Genomic DNA, 18,125 nt, shown 5'->3' with positions numbered 1-18,125 from the left:
TTTAAGCTTTTACGGATAAAGGTTGAGGCTTTAAGTTTCTTGGTTCTCGAAAGGATGCATTATTGTCTCTAGCGGACTTAGAGGAAGGTAAGATGATAGTGGCAGCGGGAGATGGTGTCGGTCAAGATAGTAGAGTGCCACTTGATGTAGACTGTGAAAGATAACCTTTAGAGGTGATGAAGGTGCAGGAATGGTTGCCACCTCGAGCACCGACGACGGGAGCAGCAAGAGAGGAGTAGGACTGCGAGGATGAGTGCCTATAAAAGAGAGAAAGACCTAAAGCCTAGCATGTAAGATTACAATTTTGCACTCTCTTATGTTAGACTTTGACTACTCAAATTCAAATTTATATACGTTATTAGACACTAGATATTCAGACTTGATCATAACTCTTGCAAACATATCCAAACTCAGATAAATATTCATTCATATGATTTGCACCTTAAACATGACCTCATGGGTATGAGGATATCCATGAATGATACTAGACGCAGGATCACTCATTCAGTGCCATACTAGCACCTGGACTGGATTCCCCTCAAGCGGGGGGGAGGAGGAAGTGAGCAGAGAAGAGACCGCGACGGCGGGTGGGTCAGGTTCCCCTTTTAGGTTAGGCCGCCACGCGCGCCATTTTACACAAACACCCCCGCCAATAAACAATTATTTAAATTGCGGGCGCCCAACCACGCCATATCTTCTTCTCCACTCCCCTCGGCAATTCCAATTTCCAATTCCCCTTTCCTCTCTCCCTCCCCCTCCCCTGCAATCGCAAACACCAGCGGCGGCGCCGGGCCCCGAAAACCCTCGCGCGCGACGGCCAACGCCAACGGAGCCCGCCAGCTAGCTTCAATCGCGAGTGATCCCCACCGCCCTCTCCTCCGGTCCTCCGAACCCTAGCCGTCCCCCCATGGCGGCCTGAGGCGCGTACGGATCGCGCGGGAGATGCAGGGCGGTGTCGTGGCCCACGCCGCCGCCGCCGCGGCGGCCGCGTCGACGGTGACCACTGCGGTGGCGCCTCCGGTGCCGGCGCACGCGGCGGTGGTGGGAAACGGCGGCGGGCCGGCGGCCGCCGCGCCGCCGCCACCGTTCCTTATGAAGACGTACGAGATGGTGGACGACCCGGCCACCGACGACGTCGTGTCCTGGGGCCCCGGGAACAACAGCTTCATCGTCTGGAACACGCCCGAGTTCGCCAGGGACCTCCTGCCCAAGTACTTCAAGCACAGCAACTTCTCATCATTCGTCAGGCAGCTCAACACCTACGTAAGTCATTAGCCCGCGCCGCTGCTGACGCTTGCCTGCGCTGTCTGTTGTTTGTTCGTCCTTTGGGATTTGTTTTGGTGCTCGCTGCTCACACAAATGGGATGTCGCAACCCGGAAGGTGCTCACGCCAAAATGAATCAGTAAGAGTGGAAGGATAGACGGTGTCAACTCTGAACTGGGAAGGATGACGTCTACTTCTACTTTGCTTTACATCATCTGAACGGTAGCTTCTACGTACTGCTAGTAGTGGTAGCTTTTACTTCATGGCCGGATTTTGTCTAGTAAATCTAACCTTTGCCGTTCTGACGTAGTAGTGTTCTGACAAAATTCCCCAAAACTCCCTGCCTCTATGGCTGGATCGCCATGACTGTTTCTTTGCTATGAATATTGATAGTTTGTTGCTGCCTTCGAGGCAAACGTGAGCAGAACAGCAGAGAATGTACTTGCTTTCATATGCCTGCTTATCTACAACTACAACCTACAACCGCTGTTTCTTTTCTTTTTTACTGGAGGGAAAATCTTCTTCACATGCTGAATTACATGATTCTCATGACACTTTGTTGTGTCATTTGTTCAGCAGGCTCTTGAACTTTGTCATTTGTCAAATTGAGCACCATCCGATTAAAAGTCAAATAATTGTTGGTTGAGTTGGTGGCATCAAAATTTTTGGCCTGGTAATACCTTTCTTAAAATATTGTGCCTGTTGGATGCTTCCGTTTGTTTTCCTTCTTTACCTATGTGACTAGACTCATCACTTAGCACACATGCTATTGACTAGATCTGTATGTTCCCTTTCCATTTTCTGCGCAACATGTATTTCTTAGGTATGATCCCTTCAATTCAGTTCAGCGTATGATCCCTTTTAGGTATTCATTTTGTTATCATTCAAGGCTTCACCTCAAACCATGGCCCCTAACCATAAATCAATATTTCTATGCTAGAATATTATCATGTATATCAGTTATACTTCAGAATCAATTCAATCAAACCATGTGCTGTTCTGAGATGCCAATATGTAGAGATCTGGAAACAGACGACTGTTTCTCTTGCATGTTTACTGGCACTCACATTCAAACTATTTCTGGTTTCCAATTAATTATAGAACAATCTGGGTGCCTCTTATTTAGTAGATAATAGGTACGTTTAGAACAAAGTTTGTGAGCTTTTACTTGCATATAAACCATAAAACTGTTCTTTGTCAGCTAAATGTGTTTCTTGCCCAATTCAGGCTGTATTATCTCGTCAGGTTTCTGATAAATCTTTCTCTAGGAATTTACGTCTAGTTTGTACATAACTTTTTTAGGGGTTTTAATCAGATCTAGATAACATAACTTTTTTAGGGGTTTTAATCAGGTCCAGATACAATTTAAATGACGTAATATGTTACCATCAGACATTTTGCTGCAACAAGTTGTCAACAGTTCATAACTCTCTGGAGTTGTAAAAAGTCAGAAAGATGCTCTGTAAGAACATATGCTGATTTGTTCTTTCAGTTTGCTCTTTATTTCTTTTAACTTACTTTCCGAGTTGAGTTAGTAATTGCTTCAGGACAAGTTGTTTCGACTTGACATTTGTGTTTCATCCACTGAAGAACTATTTGTGTGATTTAGACGTCTTTATAATAATGTGTCTGTACCTTTCACATGTTTGTTTACTGGATTTAATCACATGCACCTTAATGATGAACTCATGTGGATTTAATCACATGCACCTTAATTTGATTTGCACTCTGCTGACAATCGGGAGATACAATTTTCTCTGCTAACAATTATATTGCACCCTAACGATCTCATCAGTGCCTTTTTTTACCAGGGGTTTAGAAAGGTTGATCCAGACAGATGGGAATTTGCAAATGAGGGTTTTCTTAGAGGACAAAAACATCTGCTGAAGACTATCAACAGAAGGAAACCATCCTTGCAGGGGAACAGCCAACCACAGCAACCTCAGTTGCAGAATGCTCCTGTGCCTTCCTGTGTAGAGGTGGGCAAGTTTGGGTTGGAGGAAGAGATAGAACGGCTGAAAAGGGATAAGAATGTTCTTATGCAAGAGCTTGTCAGGCTGAGACAGCAACAGCAAACAACTGACCATCAGCTTCAGACTTTGGGCAAGCGTCTTCAAGGGATGGAGTCACGGCAGCAACAGATGATGTCTTTCCTGGCTAAGGCAATGCAAAGTCCTGGTTTCCTAGCACAGTTTGTACAGCAAAACGAGAATAGTAGAAGAAGAATAGTAGCTGCGAACAAGAAAAGGCGGCTACCCAAGCAAGATGGTGGCCTAGACTCTGAAAGTGCTGCTGCTTCGTTAGACGGTCAAATTATCAAGTATCAACCTTTGATCAACGAAGCAGCCAAAGCAATGCTAAGGAAGATCCTAAAGCTAGATTCTTCGCATAGGTTTGAATCTATGGGCAATTCAGATAATAATAATTTTCTGCTGGAGAATTATATGCCAGCTGCTCAAGCTTTTGAGAGCTCTTCGTCAACAAGAAATTCTGGGGTCACCCTTGCAGAGGTTCCAGCTAACTCGGGCTTGCCCTATGTCAGCGCAAGCTCTGGACTGTCAGCTATCTGTTCTCCTTCAGTGGCTCCTGAAATCCAGTGCCCAGTTGTGCTGGACAACAAGTTGTCTAACCAAGTGCCCAACATGAGTGCTGTGCCTCCTGTTTCAAACCCTATAACAGCAGGCTCAAGTGACATCAGCATTCCGGAATTCTCAGATCTGGCGGACTTGGTAAACGAAGACTCTGTCAATATTCCTGGAGGGGCCTTTGAGATGCCTGGTCCTGAGTTTCCCCTGCCAGAAGGTGATGACAGTGTCCCCATCGAGACTGATGAGACCATGTACAACAATGACGAGACTCAGAGCCTTCCAGGCATCATCGACTCCTTCTGGGAGCAGTTCCTGGTAGGCAGCCCTCTATCCGCCGATAATGATGAAGTTGATTCAGGCGGACTAGATGCAAGGGGTTCACCACAGGAGAATGGGTGGAGCAAAGTGGGGAACATCTCCAATCTTACAGAACAGATGGGCCTTCTATCATCAACAAATCACCGGGACTCAGGGAATGGGCTGTAATATCTTAATATGGTAGACTGGGATTCTGGTAATAAGTGTCGCCTGCCATTTTGTTATTTTCCTTTTCGCCAAAATGATATGCCCGGTATATCAACAACCCAACCTATATGTGGGGGGATTCAATCTTCCAGCCATGAATGATCTTGGTACACACGCCACAGCCAGGAATTCACCTGCTTGTATCTAGTGTTGGCAGGCTTGAGAACACGAGGGTTACTTGTTAAATCTGTATGATTACTTGTACTGTAGTTGCTGTTGTTATTTCTGCTGCACTTGGCAACTAACGTAGGGAAGGGGGCAATACTAGCACTGTACTGTATTACTGTCCGGAGGCTAATGCTGACTTGTGACAGATTGGTCGTTTTCCAATCACTGTTGCTGAAAGTGAGGTGCCCATTATCGTAACTTGGTTAAACTGGTTCGACTTTAGACGAAACTCAGTACTGTATGTTACAGTAAGTATTAGCTCTCATCAGTCTCCGGAGGTGGGGTGTACATTTTCGTAGCTGCGTTCGTTAAACTGATTTGAATTTATTTAGACTCGCTTAAATAGGAAGACTTTGAAAACTAAACATTGCATCCTCTTTCTGTATGTTTTGAAGTATGGTTCTTATCTTTTCTTTTACGTAGATCCTTTGTGGTTGCGGCGAACACAAAATACGAGTACGGCAGGTTTTTATTTAGCGTCATCATTCTGATCCAATAAATCTCGTCGATGAGAGCTGTCCACCCTATATACATGCATGTGCTCTCTCACGATCAGTTTTCCAAGTAGAGTAACCTCACATTATGTGTGCAAAACCATAAGCAATCGACTACGAATAGCTAGCAAAGCATCTGAATTGCCATTGCATTGCACCAGCCACCAGGGCACACCAAACTGAATCTACAGGTAAAGGTAAGGTGAGATGGTCAGGTTCAGGTCCTTGTCATCACCGATAAGTGCCCTGCCCTCCTCCCTCTTCTCCTACCGTACCTCTCGTGCTCTTCTCACATTCTCGATCTGATCTTCCTCTCTTGGAATGGAATTGCTTGCTGGTAGATATTCCATGGACCTCGATCGTGATATAAAAGCCAAAAATTTTTAACTCTGGCTACCTACTATAGCACTTTCATTTGTATTTAGTAATTATTGTTCAACCATAGACTAATTAGGTTTCAAAGATTCGTCTCACAAATTACACACAAACTGTACAATTATTTATTTTTGTTATCTATATTTAGTGCTTCATGCATACTTCTAAAAGTTCGATGATAGAGAATCTTAAAAAAAAAATTTAGAACTAAACAAGGCCAAAACAAAACTTTGGTTGACAACCTAACAGATACTGTATTAGGCATAATATATGTGGCCCACATGCTGCAACTTCGCAGCCACACCACTGCCGCTGCTTGTTTTCATAACTGATTCAACAGTACGTATAGGAAGTGCAGCAGCAGCAGGCTGACGCCCAAAAGGCCAGAACCTGTCAGCTTCTCTCCAAACGTACTAGCCCTTCTCATAATAATCATGTTTACATACATAATCTCATCTAAACTGCAACAGCAAGATATTATAGTCTGTGATAATTGTCGTGATACCTAGTCTGTGATAATTGTCGTGATACCACGGCCAAAAGGTACACAGACATTTGATAGATGCTTCATGCTTGACACATATATGTCCCTTACCAAGCATCAACATCCTAGTTAAAAGAAACCCTCCATTCCTACTTGCAGTGAGGAGTTAGCACATTCGCTATCTACAAGTACCACATCAGTGTTCCATGTGGACTCAAAAGAGATAAAGGCTACAACGGCTACATTCCTGTAAGATTGCCAGCATCAATAGCCTGCCAGCTCCTTGCCCTTCATGCTCCTCCACTTGACCCTCAAATCATCTGGCAGGCGCTCCTCGTGAAACACATGACGGCCATATTCTCGTATCTGAATCCATGGAATTCGCGCATCATCCTGTGGAGTGAATTTTTCCATCGCTTCCTGGATCATCACAGTAAAAAGTATAAAAACGCATGGCCAAGTGAGACATAATTACATACTATGATACTATAAACCTGGCCTGGGAAAAGCCAGCGCCAAAGATGGTGTTTCAACAATGAAAATTTACATCCAAAGAATGATTACCCTCAAAATAGCTTCTTCTTCTTTTGTCCAATTGACTCTTTTGCGTCTACTATTTGGTGCAAGAGGATTGGAGCTGCAAGACATGTGCTCAGTTCTTGGAATAGCATTAAATGGAACATTTTCAGATGAAAAATATACTATAATAGATGGGAAATGTGAATATTTCAAGTCAAAACCTATACTACTCTAAAAGAAAGTTGGCTCAACTTTTATGCTCTGGTCTCTTTTTTATATGTGTCGAACATTTTATCATGGCACATAACACAGGGTAATACCATCGGTGCACGTTCAACATTGCATAATCATAATCATAACAAAATACCAATGCTAAGTCTGATCTTAAGAACTAACCATGTGAATCTCTCGCATCTGAATTTGAAAAACAATGCATGACAAAAGGCCTAAGGCCTTAAAATGAGATCAGCTTTCCATAGAATCATTGTCACGATTCATGACATAGTTAATGCTCTCTGTTCTCTCAAAAGGCCTAAGACCTTAAGAGTTCTAATAGTGTCAAAACTGATTGCCGCCATGTTATCCATGATATGAGCCAACAGAATAATGGAAACTGCTTGAACAAGAACAAAAAGACACACTGCATGCAAATGCCACCCCCACTGATATTCATGTAGAGATTTATTATTTGCATACGTAGACCAGTACGCTCATATATCATTCAATCCTAAACTAGGTACAGACCTCAGTCATGTTTAGTTAATCCAGCAAAGTATTGATTAACCTTTTTACTCTGTAAACACAACAATTGAGACTAAAGTAAAGGAAAGAAGCGGTACTGTAACTGCATTCCGACACTTACTAGCGCTTTTGCGGGCGTACATAACTTCTTTTCCTTGGTGAAGTAGGCATGTGTTGATCCTGCTTTGCAATACCTTTTCCAGATTTACTTGGTACAGCTGACTCCTTTTCTTGCAACATTTTTTTGCTGTGTCTCATATTACGCGAAGGGGGTGATGATCGCTTGCCACCAGATTGGTTAGAAGCTGTAAGACTATCCTCCTGGTCAGCCTCATCAACCTGATCAAATGAGGACCACATCCTCTATTAGACGAAGCTATTGTTTCATAAGATGAGTTGTCATTACCAGCTTCTTTGCAAGCTTCTTTGTGGGTGTTTGGTTGGGGGTGTTAAAATTTAACAGGTACTGTAGCATTTCGTTTTATTTGGCAATTAGTGTCCAATCATGGACTAATTAGGCTTAAAAGATTTGTCTCGCAAATTACTCTCTAGCTGTGTGTTTAGTTTCGTAAATAGTCTATATTTAATACTTCATGCATGTGTCCAAACATTCAATGTGACAGGAGTTAAACTTTACCGGAGGAAACCAAACAAGACCTTTGTCTCCCGCATGCTGCTTTTTCTCTGGATCCTTGTTGGCACCAGTGAATTCTAAGCAAGACTTGTCTGCATTCTGCTCTTCAAAAGCCATACTATCCTCTGTAGCAGTCCCTGGTTGAAGATTGGTCCCAGACTTACTTCCTTGATTAGCACCATTGCAGCTTACAGAAAGTAAAGCACTAGGAGATTGCAAAGTCAGATCCCCATGAACGTGGTCCTCTTCCAGTGGCCGAGTACTTGCAGAGACATCTTCCAGATCTTGGTTTACTTTCTCACCCCTTTCATGTTGCAGAGCACTCAGATGAGCTTTCCTGCAAACAGGCTGTGAAATCATGGTTGTATCCTGTGCGGTTATGCACTCAGGCAAATGTCCAGGTTCAGATGCATCTGTCGGTAAGACATCGCTGATTCTGTCAAAACCTGGAGTTACTGTGGCATGAGCGCTCAGTCCTTCATGACTGGAAACCTTAGATGACTGATTGCTGGAGCCACCATCATCTGCCCCCTCATCGGCACAGTGAGGTAGATTTGGAGATTTTTGTCTACGAGATTTTGGTTCAACTGTAGCAGTATGATCATGTTTATCAAACTGGGAAAAGGACTCAATAATGCTTCCCTGCAAAGGTGTATCACAGCCAGCTGAAGCAAGCACAAATCCAACTGACATGTTCCCCTCCACAATAAGACTCCTTTTTCGGGACCTAGCGCCTAAACCAACAGCATCCATAGTATCTTCTTGCAGAGGGACGTAAGACCTACTTTTGGGTGTACATGGTTGGTGAAGAACAGAAGTTGGTACAGACGAATCCTTTTGGAGATTTCCTGTTTCACCTTCATTGATTGAATTTGTCATAGTCTCTTGCTGAACCTCAGCATTGTCTGTAGGGAACACAGGCTTCACTATATTTACACATCCATGGCTGTTTTGCAGGGACTGATCAGCAGTGCCATTGTGCTCCGATTGGGAATGTGGGGTCATAGATGTGATCCATGCGTCAACTCCTTTTAACTGAAGAGAAAATTAGAAATTCAGTTTACCATTATTTTACTACTAATATTGAGATTTTCTCTTCAACTTACCAAAGTTTCTGGTAATGTAATTTTTTTTGTACGTATGGTTTCCTGGATGTCTTGACGGTAAGGTGGAAGCAAATCCTTCTTAAATTTTCCAGAAATTTCAATCTGCAAATTTTACTATGTATCAAAAATCTCAAATACACTAAAAACTGGGAAGTTTTTCGTAAAAAAGAACCCACTAAAATCATATGATTTTTGCACAATGTGAAAATTCAAAGTCACACTTAATGAAAAAGAAACAGCAACAGGCTGGATCTACACATAATTAGAAAATTTTTACACTAATGTCTATATGAAAAAAAAATACACGTGAGTGCACATCCCAGCATATGAACCACTCCACGACGCACCTCTGTGGCAAGCCGAAAGAACACGTCCTTGCACGACCGGGCGCCATCAACCCTAAGCACACGTGCCGTCGCCGGCGCGGCATCACCCCCGGCGGGTATCAGCGACGACAGCTCCTGCAGAGACCGGAGCGCGAGCCGCTCATGCACGGCCTCCGGGGCGCCCGCGAAGGGCTCCGACGAGTCCCTCAGCAGCGCTGCATAATATATTGGCAAACAAGCAAATAATAAGCAGCCCAGGTGAGAGACGAATCGAACGGCGGAGGAGTTTAGGGTTTGGAGCCTCACCCTGGAGCATGGAGAACTCGATGGAGTCGTCACCGGCGAGGGCGTCGGTAATCCAGTGGGTGGCCATGGCGGAGGCGGAAGGCCAAGGGGGGGGCGGCATCGCGGGAGGTGGCGGAGTCGAAGCACGGCACCGAAGAGAGGAAGAGGAGGCGGCAAAATAAGGAGGGGCACGGACACGGGAGCTCGCGGCTCCGTGCCGAAGAAGGTTTCAATGAGGACTCGTCGAAATGCAAAATGCAGGTTATTTTTAGTTTCATTTAAAATGTAAAATTTATTTAACCTCTTGAGACTCATGTTAGGTTTTTTTTGTCTCTTAAGGCCAAAATTTAAAATAGAAAATAATTATATTTTTATTAAAAATTTTGCATGGTGTTTAGTTCCATTATGCAAAAATGATGGACCAAAATCTAAACTTTTTTTAGAAAAAAGGGGAATTAAACACCCCCCCTTAGATTTTTTTTTTAATTTTAACACTATAGCACTTTTCTTTGTATTTGGCAATTATTGTCCAACCATAAACTGACCAGACTCAAAAGATTTGTCTCGCAAATTATAGAAAAATTGTGTAATTAGTTATTTATTTTATCTATATTTAATCCTCATATGTCACAAGATTCGATGTGACGAAAACTCTGGAAAAGTTTTTGAATTTTTGGGGTAAACTAAGGCTTTATGTAGTTTACCCCAAAATACAAAAACTTTTTTAAGATTTCTAATCACATCGAATCTTGCAGTACATACATAAAGCATTAAATATAGATTTAAAAAATAACTAATTACATAGTTTGTCTATATTTTACGAGACGAATCTTTTGAATTTAGTTAGTCCATAATTAGGCCCTCATGAAATTCATGGACTATACCTTCAGGGTGCATCAAAACTGAGAATTAATCACACAGATCAGGAATCTGCTGCGAAAAAGGAAAGCAACTAGTCAGAATCAGTATACTGGATATTCCAGTAGATCGATGAGGTATTCCAAATTTTTTTGCAAAGTGAGCGCTATAGGGTTTTCGTTTGTATTTGAAAAATATTGTCCAATCATGGACTAACTAGGTTCAAAATATTCGTCTCGCTAATTACAACTAAACTGTGTAATTTGTTATTTCTTTGATCTATATTTAATGCTTTATGCATGTGTCGTAAGATTCGATGTGACGGGAAATCTGAAAAATTTTACAAAATTTTTTAGGAACTAAACAGGCCCTAAAAGATTTCCAAATAGTCATTTGGAACATATAGTTTTTGACCTTTGCAAAGCACTGCTCTGCTGCGGCTGGTGTATCCAAAAATATTGTGGTTCATTTGATAGCATACAGTTGAGTGGAGGCGCCCCATCTCTTCATGCTGATTTTCATTGTTTCCGTCCTCGCTACTTGCAGGATTCAACAATGTGCTTCCAGGACTGGAAAAGGCAGGTGGCCAAGCAGACTGGGCATAGAACTCGAACCTCCCCTTCACGCTGCAGGTACGGTTTTGTTCTACGGGCAACCTTTTTTTTTAGGCCCTGTTTAGTTCTCCACCCAAAAAATTTTCATCCATCCCATCGAATCTTTGGACACATGCATGGAACATTAAATGTAGATAAAAAAATAAACTAATTACACAGTTTAGTTGAGAATCGCGAGACGAATCTTTTAAGCCTAGTTACTCCATGATTAGCCTTAAGTGCTACAGTAACCCACATATGCTAATGACAGATTAATTATGCTTAATAAATTTGTCTTGCAGTTTCCTAACGAGCTATGTAATTTATTTTTTTATTAGTTTCTAAAAACCTCTCCCGATATTCTTCCGACACATCCGATGTGACACCCAAAAAATTTTCGTTCTCAATCTAAACAGGCCCTTAGCAAGTTCTACGGGCAACTGTTGGAAGCATCGACAGAAAAAACCGTTTTTTACTAGTGTATATTCATGTTTTTTACTAGTGGATGGAGCGATCATCGGCTTTGGTCAAACAACTCACTCACCCCGCGTTTGACACTGATACTCATAGCGTCGCGACCACACAGCACGTTGCTTCATTACATTTCTGTCTGTTGCCGCAATTTCGATCCTGCGCAATTCCATACTCCAATCAATATATTTCCGACGCTGACAAAGTGGCAAATGAATTGCATTGCCAAATTTATAAAGCTTTACAAATCTCATGGTACACTTACAAAGTTGTCAAATTGGTCTAATCTGTAATGCAAGGACTACAATTGACTTCAATTAATATGCTGTGCTGCCCTCCTTGTTACATATTGTCAAGAGAACAGGTACCCAAAGAAAGATTTCTTGTTTCAAGCACAACTGCTACCTTTTCATGTAAGTTATCCACGTAATAATTCCTGATAATAGGCGCTATCCAAAGCGTACTGAGATTGCGGTAACATAGTCAGGACAGAGCTCTGACGCTGCAATGCGTCCAAGAGATTACTTCTGCAGTAACCCAACTAGATCATACACGCTGTTCGTGTACACATCTGGATGGATGTTATTGGAAGCATCCTGCAGTTCTGGTAAGCTAGTACAACCTGCAATTGCAATCCCACGCATGTGAGACATCATTCAACACGTGAAAGCAGTTTGGGATAATTATAATTATTGAATAAGAGCAGGAGCTTTTCTAACCAGACAAAACAAGGAGGGTCTTGCAACCAGTGTTCTGGCCAAATAATATGTCTGTGTCCAGTCTATCACCAACCATGCACATCCTTGACGTCTCCAGATTGAAGCTGCAGCAGTTGAACAGCAAGGAAAACTTTTCTGATACTGTGGCATTGAAAATCAACAAAGAATGCAATCCACATCCACTGTCCTATCATCTTATGCTTGTGCATATTTTGTTGCTCCCTTTGAACAGGAAAACATTTATTTATTTATAGAAATATGGATATGTATAAGGGAACTTTATAAGCCCGCTACATAATATTCCTTATTCATTTTGTCTCCATTTCTATGTGTACTTGTAAAGTTAGTTATAATGAATAAATTTTAGAAGCCAATAAGATAAGACTTTGCACCAGAACAAAACAAAAAAAATGGATGTATATGTGTTACTATTTAACAGAGGAAAACTCTTTCAGCTTCTTTTTTCTTTTTGCCTATTTATTCACAGTCAGGACTCAGGAGACTTATAAATACCCTCTCAGAGAATAAAATTATGCACTTTCGATGGAAAATAAATGATATATTTCTCATAATACAATTTGCAAACCTTTTCAAGAGGAAGTCCATCAAAAATCCTGAAGGTTTTCCAACAACAATGGGTTCTTTCTGTACTGAGCAGCTTACTGCAGCAACCATAGTTCCAGCTCCTGTTGAGGTAAGCGATTGCAAATTATACCGTGCTACCTGCTACGGATTGAAACTACAAAATTTTCAATAAATTTCTCGATAACAATACCTGGCCATTCTTGGGCAGATGTCATATGCCCAGTTGGATCACGGTTGGTCGCAATGAAAAGGCAGCCTGGATTCTCACTAATACATATTCTTGCATACCTGCAAGAACATCACTGTGACTTGATCATTGTGAAACTAATGATCTAAAAGGTAAACAGAACGATGAGCTGCAGTCCGAACTAATGTTGAAAGCTGATGCTCAAATAAATTCTTACTCCATTTTTTAACATATGACTCTATGACAAGCTAATTCGTTCATTTTTCATTAAAAAAACAGAGGGAGTACTTTTATTGTGGTAACATGGTCCTTGCCAACCAAAAATGTAAAACTGGAACTATGATATGTCTTTATAAAACATAAAATAAGGTGGACAAAAGACTTCAGCTTTATAATTGCTTCGCTGAATTCTCTCAAATTAGAAGCTTCTGAATTTTAGATCTGAATTAAATACAGGGTATTCTTTCAACAGACTTTTTAAGCAACGGTGAACAACATAAAGAAACTTACTCCACTGGCTTAAAGGAGACATGAGTTACAAAAGGAAATGAAAAAAGGAATGCACAACAAGCATGTCTGAGAGGGCTCAGTCTTTTATCATATGTAACATACCATGTTCTAAATAATGTGATAAAGGAAGCTCAAACTTTCAATTGCCTAGGCAAGAGTGGAGCATCCAACATACCCAAAAAAAATAAGGTGAAAAGAAAGATCAATCTAATGGACCTTAATGTAGTTTTATATCCTTAAATTTTCCAAAAGCAAGATGAAACTTTTAAATTTATATCCTATCAAAGGAGCGTCAGGTTGAATTTAGAATATCACACCAGAAGATATAGCAAGACTTGCATTGAAACTGAAAGAATACACGTATGACAAAAGTGAAGTAATGATTGATCGGCATGGAGAGTGACGTCAAAGATAAGGCTATAGACAGCAAGGCTAGAGCAGTAACTGCATTTTGTAATAATTGAAGTATTGATCAAGTCCAACAATGACAGCTCCAACCTGGAAAAGAAATTTCATTTAGATCACAGCTCAGTAGCTTTTAGATTTTATGTGAACGGTGATACAAAATCAGAAAAACAGATTTGACATTACACTTTTGTCATGTTCAAAGTAGAAATCCGCCTCCAACTTTATGTTTTTCTTGCCATCCTCCTGCAAGAAAAATCATTAGTTGAAATGGAAGGTAAAACAGGAATAACTTATCTGAAAAAAGAATGTTTTCAGCCCTCATCAAGCATTAAAAAGAATATTGACTGTTCGTATGTTGTGGCTCACTCGGGACACTTATGGCATGTTTGTCCAAATGTAGATATTATAATGTCCTTCGCATTTCTTACCTATTTTATTTCAAATAGCACAACAGACATCCAAAATGGCTAATACATTGAAGTAACATGTAATGCCTTGAAGTAGGCACTACCAATCATCCAGGTAATATCCCATACAATGATCCACTATGTTTCTATTTTATGTTGAACTATGATTATGAAAATTACAGGATTTGGAATATGCCAATGTACACGGTAGTTCACAAATGAAAAAAAAAATGATCCATTAGCATGGATACACCATTAGAACTATATCAAACCAGTATTCAATATACCACATAGCATCGTCACATTATAGTAAAGGAACTCTAATAAAAAGGACAACAGATAGGAATTCATTAAAATCTTGAACAATTAACATGGTTTTCATTCCACCCCTCAACAGAAAATAGTTGTTGTAACTAAACAGTTAGTAATCAGGAGAGAGGAAGGTGGATGTTGGGGGGAGGAGAACAATCAAGTCTTACCGGACCACCAAAACATTCAAAACCAGCTAACTTGAGCTCTTCCAAGATTCCATCTTCACCAACAACATAAACCTAAATAAAATAAGCAGTTCAAGTATAATTGCTAATCAGTTTATATCTGTGAAAACAAGGGCGTGAAACTAAGAAGGAAAAATCTTTATTCTCAAGCATGTCCAACATAAACTAAGTAGACTATGTTAAATGGCCAGATTAGGGGAGAGGCGGCGAAGTTATGTACATGTACAGTGGAAGGAGTGCAAGGAGCTAAAAGGTCCTACTCCTACCACAACTCAATCGGCTTCAATGTACCAAGAAAATAATGTTTACCTTATTTATTTATTTATTTATTTATTTATTTATTTATTTATTTATTTATTCTAATAAATCACAAAAGGTCTCAGGGCCTGTCTGGATATCGCAGTTTTAGGAAACTATAATATCAACAAGCTGTAGTTTCTTAATCCTAATGTGTGCAAATACAGTGGTTTAGAAAAAAAAAAGGGTCCTGATTGGAGTTCTAAAACTTCAAAAACGCTACGGTTTTCACAATGTTTTCGAATCTAGAAGGTTTGTTGCAGCAGGAGCTTTCCAAAACAAATGTATTTTGCAAAACCGTGATATTTGTCCAACACTACAAAATACTTTGCATCCGAACAGGACCTCAATGTTTAACCATGTGAATATATGCCAGAAAAATCGGTTCAGCCAATAAACAGTTTCTTGAGAGACCGGCCACCAGAAAACAGCAAGATATATAAAGTGAGGTATACATGAAAATAGTGGATCCAAACTATGCTACAATACTCCTGTTGTGTGAAGCAAGGTCGGTTGCCTCATTTAAGTGCCTTTTGGTTGGTCTTCTAAGCGAAATTTGCAACCACATAGTTTCCACATGGCTGTTCCGGTCTTATTGTAAACCCTTACTCATTAGTTCATGGTGGACAATCATACTGTAAATGTGTAGGCTGTTGTGTTATCAAGTTCCTCACATACATATGTGCTAGTTTCTTAATTTGTTTCCTGATGATGATAATTTCAGTAAGTATCATGTGCCGAAGAAATCACAAGTCATTCACATAAAACAAAAGGAAAGGACATTTCAATAATTTATGATACCTTCTTTTCTGGAGAAAAATTATTTAACTTCAAGAACATGGCAGCCGCAAACGATGATGTAAAAATCTCTTCCTACAACAAATTAACAAATGATTACAATACAAAAATATATATATTACTGGAAGAGTCTGCTCAAATCAAAAGCTACCTCAGTAACTTCAAGTCCAAGTGACCTGAATTTCTTTGAGTATTGTCTTCTTGACTTTCTAGAGTTGTTTGTTACAAAAACTAATTTCTTTCCCTGCACCAAGCCAATACAAGCATTATTACTTCATCAGTAAGTGTCATAATCTGTATATACCTTTTTATAAACCACTAAGCCACCAAGTACTAGAGCAATGCCTTAAATAATGGCAATAAAGACCACAGCATGGTTAATGAAGTGATGTTCCTCATGCCAGAATTTACATAGAGAAAAGATATAAACCTATTATCCTTGTTTCAGATAGGAGTTCTGTACATAGACAGAAGATATATAAGCCTGTTTGTGCAATGAACAGAACAAGAATAACTTTAAAGCAATGCGCAGTAGTACTGTAGTAGTGTCGATGATTGACATGTCATTATGGCATCTGATGCCTGGTGGCTGCACTTACTGCCTGTCTATTTCTGTTTAAATAGCTGCAACTTTGGGGAATCAGATTCTTCAAAGCCACAATCTAGAACCAGCTTTTTAAAAAGCTACAACAAAATAAGCAAGACTTTAATTATGTACTTGCCTTGATCATTTGGCATTTTCTTGCCTGACAGTTAAACTATTGAAACATGAATTCGCTTGTTGTTAAAATCGGAGAGATCAGGCTTCCCACACAGGTGCAATTAAAAGCTATCTTCTTTCTTAGGCCCTCTTTTGATCCACTAGTGCTAATAGTTAGCTAACTAATTATTAGCAGGGGATGGTTGTGTCCTCATGCTAATAGGTGGTTGGATGGCTGGGGGTGCAAATGAACTATCAGCACCTATTAGCACCCCTCTACCAGCTAATGAGTACTCTCTCCGTTCCAAATTATAAGTCGCTTTGACTTTTTGGTACATTCATTTTGCTATGCATCTAGATATAATAATGTCTATATACATAGCAAAATGAATCAACCAAAAAAGTTAAAACGGCTTGTAATTTGGAACGGAGGGAGTAATTGTTAGCAGCACTCCTAGCATTAACGCAAGCTATAATTCATATTTGTTTTCAACAAAAGCTTGATGTGATCCGAGTTTGCTAAATAAGAAGAAGCACAAGACCGTGACTCTATTTTAGGCTTACTACCGACTTAGCCCCAAAATGAGGAAACGAATTCAATACTTAGTCATTAATTAAACAATAAAAATTAAGGATGTTCCTGAAGGCATACCATTTTCCTCAGTAGCTCCATCGTCTCTGGGACCCCTTCGATGAGCTTATCGCCCTTCCAAATGACCCCTAAGACAAATTCAGAGAAGCAACTAGAATAAACGGTCAGAGTGAAACGGGGATCAAAATCTCGAGCAAAAAAAAATACCAATGGAGAAAGATGAAGAATCAGGTACCATCGCAGTCGAAGAGGAAGGCGTCGACGGAATCGACGAGGGATCGGGCAGCGTCGGCGGTGAGGACGGCGCAGGGAGGGTTCGGAAGCCCGTTGGCCATGGCCAGTGGCGGAGCTGGTGAAGCTTCACGCCGGGCGGCCGCAACCCCTCCTGCCGAGTTGTCGGCCAGCGGTGACGCGATGGGCGGTGCGCCGGTGCCGCAGCGGACGACTGCGGCGCGACAGCTAGGGTTAAGCAGCACCGGCCGGACAGGGAGAGGAACGGCCAGACGGGGATGTGAATCACCGAGTCCGATTGGCTGGCGGAGCTGGTGCACGCTGACTCGCAGAGTCTCGGAGTCGGAGTCAGGTGTCGACTGTCGAGACTCCAAGCTCCTGCTTTCTCCTCAACTTTAGCCCAACAGACTCATTTTTCAGAATGATTATTATTTAAGCCTTGTTTACTTCCACCAAAAAGTTCAAAATTTTTCAAGATTCTCCATCACATCGAATCTTTAGATACATGCATAAAGTATTAAATATAGACGAAAATAAAAAATAATTATGCAGTTTGGTCAAAATTGACGAGACAAATCTTTTGAGTCTATTTAGTCTATAGCTAGACAATAATTACCACAAACAAACGAAATTACTACAATGTCGCGAAATTTTTTTCTTCGAAAACTAATCAAGACCTTATTTAAATATTTCAGAATGACGACTCATTTTTTTCATCTTGCAAGGAGTTTTTCTTTTTATGCGTAAAGAAGAGTACTCACTA

The 18,125-nt window shown here is 40.8% G+C and overlaps 3 protein-coding genes across 5 annotated transcripts; 1 reads left to right on the top strand and 2 right to left on the bottom strand.

The window, feature by feature from the left end:
- LOC8060849 (heat stress transcription factor A-1) lies at positions 709-4,740 on the top strand. The gene is made up of 2 exons (XM_002466031.2): positions 709-1,263; positions 3,076-4,740. The coding sequence occupies exons 1-2, from the start codon at positions 943-945 to the stop codon at positions 4,336-4,338; spliced, it is 1,584 nt and encodes a 527-aa protein (XP_002466076.1). The 5' UTR covers positions 709-942; the 3' UTR covers positions 4,339-4,740.
- On the bottom strand, positions 5,813-9,735 carry LOC8060848. Its single transcript, XM_002463447.2, has 7 exons — positions 9,531-9,735; positions 9,246-9,439; positions 8,899-9,000; positions 7,796-8,827; positions 7,280-7,497; positions 6,463-6,535; positions 5,813-6,318 (listed from the first exon to the last, which is right to left on the bottom strand). Exons 1-7 carry the CDS (start codon positions 9,628-9,630, stop codon positions 6,163-6,165), a joined length of 1,875 nt encoding a protein of 624 aa, XP_002463492.2. The 5' UTR covers positions 9,631-9,735; the 3' UTR covers positions 5,813-6,162.
- LOC8060847 (phosphoglycolate phosphatase 2) lies at positions 11,604-17,764 on the bottom strand. Of its 3 annotated transcripts, none has more exons than XM_002463446.2 (11): positions 17,367-17,764; positions 17,192-17,259; positions 15,991-16,083; positions 15,843-15,914; positions 14,727-14,798; positions 14,024-14,083; positions 13,878-13,930; positions 12,926-13,023; positions 12,737-12,836; positions 12,151-12,254; positions 11,604-12,053 (listed from the first exon to the last, which is right to left on the bottom strand). In XM_002463446.2, exons 1-11 carry the CDS (start codon positions 17,464-17,466, stop codon positions 11,953-11,955), a joined length of 921 nt encoding a protein of 306 aa, XP_002463491.1. In that variant the 5' UTR covers positions 17,467-17,764; the 3' UTR covers positions 11,604-11,952. The 3 variants fall into 3 exon arrangements, with proteins under 3 accessions (XP_002463491.1, XP_021307026.1, XP_021307025.1); XM_021451351.1 differs by having other exon boundaries at positions 17,192-17,282; positions 17,367-17,748; XM_021451350.1 differs by lacking the exons at positions 17,192-17,259; positions 17,367-17,764 and adding an exon at positions 16,185-16,266.

This window comes from Sorghum bicolor, chromosome 1 (assembly GCF_000003195.3).
Source record: "Sorghum bicolor cultivar BTx623 chromosome 1, Sorghum_bicolor_NCBIv3, whole genome shotgun sequence".
NCBI lineage: Eukaryota > Viridiplantae > Streptophyta > Magnoliopsida > Poales > Poaceae > Sorghum > Sorghum bicolor.
This window is presented reverse-complemented; position numbering and strand designations above follow the sequence as displayed.

Bases quoted from the DNA above. Each gene is read 5' to 3' on its own strand.
- LOC8060849 (XM_002466031.2), top strand. From the start codon at position 943: ATGCAGGGCGGTGTCGTGGCCCACGCCGCCGCCGCCGCGGCGGCCGCG. The intron at 1,264-3,075 runs GTAAGTCATTAG...TTTTTTTACCAG, and splicing joins TCAGGCAGCTCAACACCTAC to GGGTTTAGAAAGGTTGATCC.
- LOC8060847 (XM_002463446.2), bottom strand. From the start codon at position 17,466: ATGGCCAACGGGCTTCCGAACCCTCCCTGCGCCGTCCTCACCGCCGAC. The intron at 17,260-17,366 runs GTACCTGATTCT...AATTTGTCTTAG, and splicing joins CTTCCTCTTCGACTGCGATG to GGGTCATTTGGAAGGGCGAT. The intron at 13,931-14,023 runs GTAATGTCAAAT...TTTCTTTTCCAG, and splicing joins ACTTTGAACATGACAAAAGT to GTTGGAGCTGTCATTGTTGG.
- LOC8060848 (XM_002463447.2), bottom strand. From the start codon at position 9,630: ATGCCGCCCCCCCCTTGGCCTTCCGCCTCCGCCATGGCCACCCACTGG. The intron at 9,440-9,530 runs GTGAGGCTCCAA...TATATTATGCAG, and splicing joins CGAGTTCTCCATGCTCCAGG to CGCTGCTGAGGGACTCGTCG. The intron at 6,319-6,462 runs GTAATCATTCTT...GTGATGATCCAG, and splicing joins AAGAAGAAGCTATTTTGAGG to GAAGCGATGGAAAAATTCAC.